The sequence below is a fragment of the Rhinopithecus bieti genome, unplaced genomic scaffold (genome assembly GCF_001698545.2).
Source record: "Rhinopithecus bieti isolate Rb0 unplaced genomic scaffold, ASM169854v2 repeat_38200, whole genome shotgun sequence".
Lineage (NCBI taxonomy): Eukaryota > Metazoa > Chordata > Mammalia > Primates > Cercopithecidae > Rhinopithecus > Rhinopithecus bieti.
Window position 1 is genome coordinate 1 of NW_016841396.1, and position 1882 is coordinate 1882.

The window sequence follows — 1882 nt, forward strand, 5'->3', positions numbered from 1 at the left end:
TCATCCCTGCCTCTGGGCTTTGCTCCTGCCTTCTTGTCTCATATGCTCATATTTTCCCCTTTTCTCTCTCTCTCTCTCTTTTTTTTTTTTTTTGAGGACCAGTTTAAACTCCATCTGAAGGTCTGCCCTGACAGCTGCAGGCTGTGTGAATCTCTTCCTTCTCTGCCCTTTCTGACTCTGTCTATGCCACAGTCCTGTTATCTGAGGCAGCCTCAGGGTCATGGTTGATGGCTCCATAGAAGGGAACCCTAGCACTTTAATTGGACTATAAGAATCCCAGAAGAAGGAAGCACATATATACTTTTACATCCTGACAACTTCTGGGCAGGATCTAAAACACGTAATAGATGGCTAATAAATACATGTTGCATTGGAGGCTGCTGCTAACATATATGATATCTTTGGGCAAGTTTGGAAAATGCCCAATATAGGCTAAAATTATACAAAGATTCCCTTCCTTGGGGTCCCTGTAGTTTCTGTACTGAGAAGCATGGCTGGATATGCAGACGGTGGGTCAGGTTTCAGTCCCACAAAACTCCTTGGCCAGGTGACCCTGCCAGGGCGTAATCTGAATGCATGACCTTCCTGCAAACTAAAGCGAGTTTGGTGTGGGCGACAGTGACTCAGGACCCACAAGTGAGGCTTCTCCACATGCTACAGCCTCTTCCTGACTAACACAGCTTGCCCAGGTTTGGGTGTACAATGCACACACACAACAGTAGCTCCCTGCTATCATTTGGATTCATTAAAATAAAATCATCTCATAAACTTGCAAATGTTGATTTTATTTATTTTTTGTTTTTTGTGTTACAAAACTTTCATATTTCCCCTGTGTAGAGAAGTATAATTTTGTATATGTTTCTTTACGTGTAAGGTACGAGTGGCAAGAAAATAAAATCTTTACCTGTTACTCCTAGTTTTCTTGGGCTGAGGAGGGGCAGTAGGGCTGGAACCAATCACTGATGGGCACCCAGGCCCTGGACTGAAACTTCCTGTGAATGCTTCGGCTAACCCTGTTGTGGTGGATCCTTTAGCAATTTCCGCCCCAGGGAGGACTAAGGCAAGCCAGGGTCCCTGGAGTCCCTCTGGGGCTGCCCCAAAGGTATTCCTTTCTGTGACAGGCCATGGAGGAGCTGGTGGATGAGGGGCTGGTGAAAGCCCTTGGCATCTCCAATTTCAACCACTTCCAGATTGAGAAGCTCTTGAACAAACCTGGACTGAAATATAAACCAGTGACTAACCAGGTAAATTCTGTTTAGTATAAGGGTAAATAAAGGTCTTGCCCTATTAACTTTTAAACATTGGGAGGAACGTTCAATGCTATGCCCGGAGTCTCACCTCAGGGGTCAGTGATCAGGACACTTGTGGGAGGTATGAGGCTGACCTCATGGGTGTGTTAGCAAGAATCTCAGTGAGTAGGTGTTTGGCCTTTGCCTGGTGGTCTTTGGGTGTCTGTATAGAACTCCCTATGAACAACTCAAAAGCCAGCCAGCATTCCCTGTGACGAAGATTGTTTGCTGTTGCAGGTTGAGTGTCACCCGTACCTCACGCAGGAGAAACTGATCCAGTACTGCCACTCCAAGGGCATCACCGTTACAGCCTACAGCCCCTGGGCTCTCCAGATAGACCTTGGTGAGGCTTCCAAGCAGTGGATCCTTCTCTTGATAATGTTAAAAACATTATTTTATGTTTGGTAAATATTGGTATGAGACCATAAGTCACTGGAAAGAAAAACGTGTTTAAGGTAATGCATTTGGTACAACCAAATGGGATGACAGTGGGAACGAATGGGAATTGAAGAGCAACAACAACAGCAACAACAAAAACATGGGCGTCGTGTTTGACCCTTTGGGAATATTTCCAGTTCAGCCACCCGAGGATG

General features: G+C 45.6%; 1 protein-coding gene across 1 annotated transcript; it reads left to right on the forward strand.

Moving 5' to 3' along the window:
- The first annotated feature begins 947 nt into the window (after positions 1-947).
- LOC108524990 (aldo-keto reductase family 1 member B15-like) lies at positions 948-1829 on the forward strand. The gene is made up of 2 exons (XM_017866054.1): positions 948-1244; positions 1527-1829. The coding sequence occupies exons 1-2, from the start codon at positions 1125-1127 to the stop codon at positions 1695-1697; spliced, it is 291 nt and encodes a 96-aa protein (XP_017721543.1). The 5' UTR covers positions 948-1124; the 3' UTR covers positions 1698-1829.
- Positions 1830-1882: the final 53 nt, after the last annotated feature.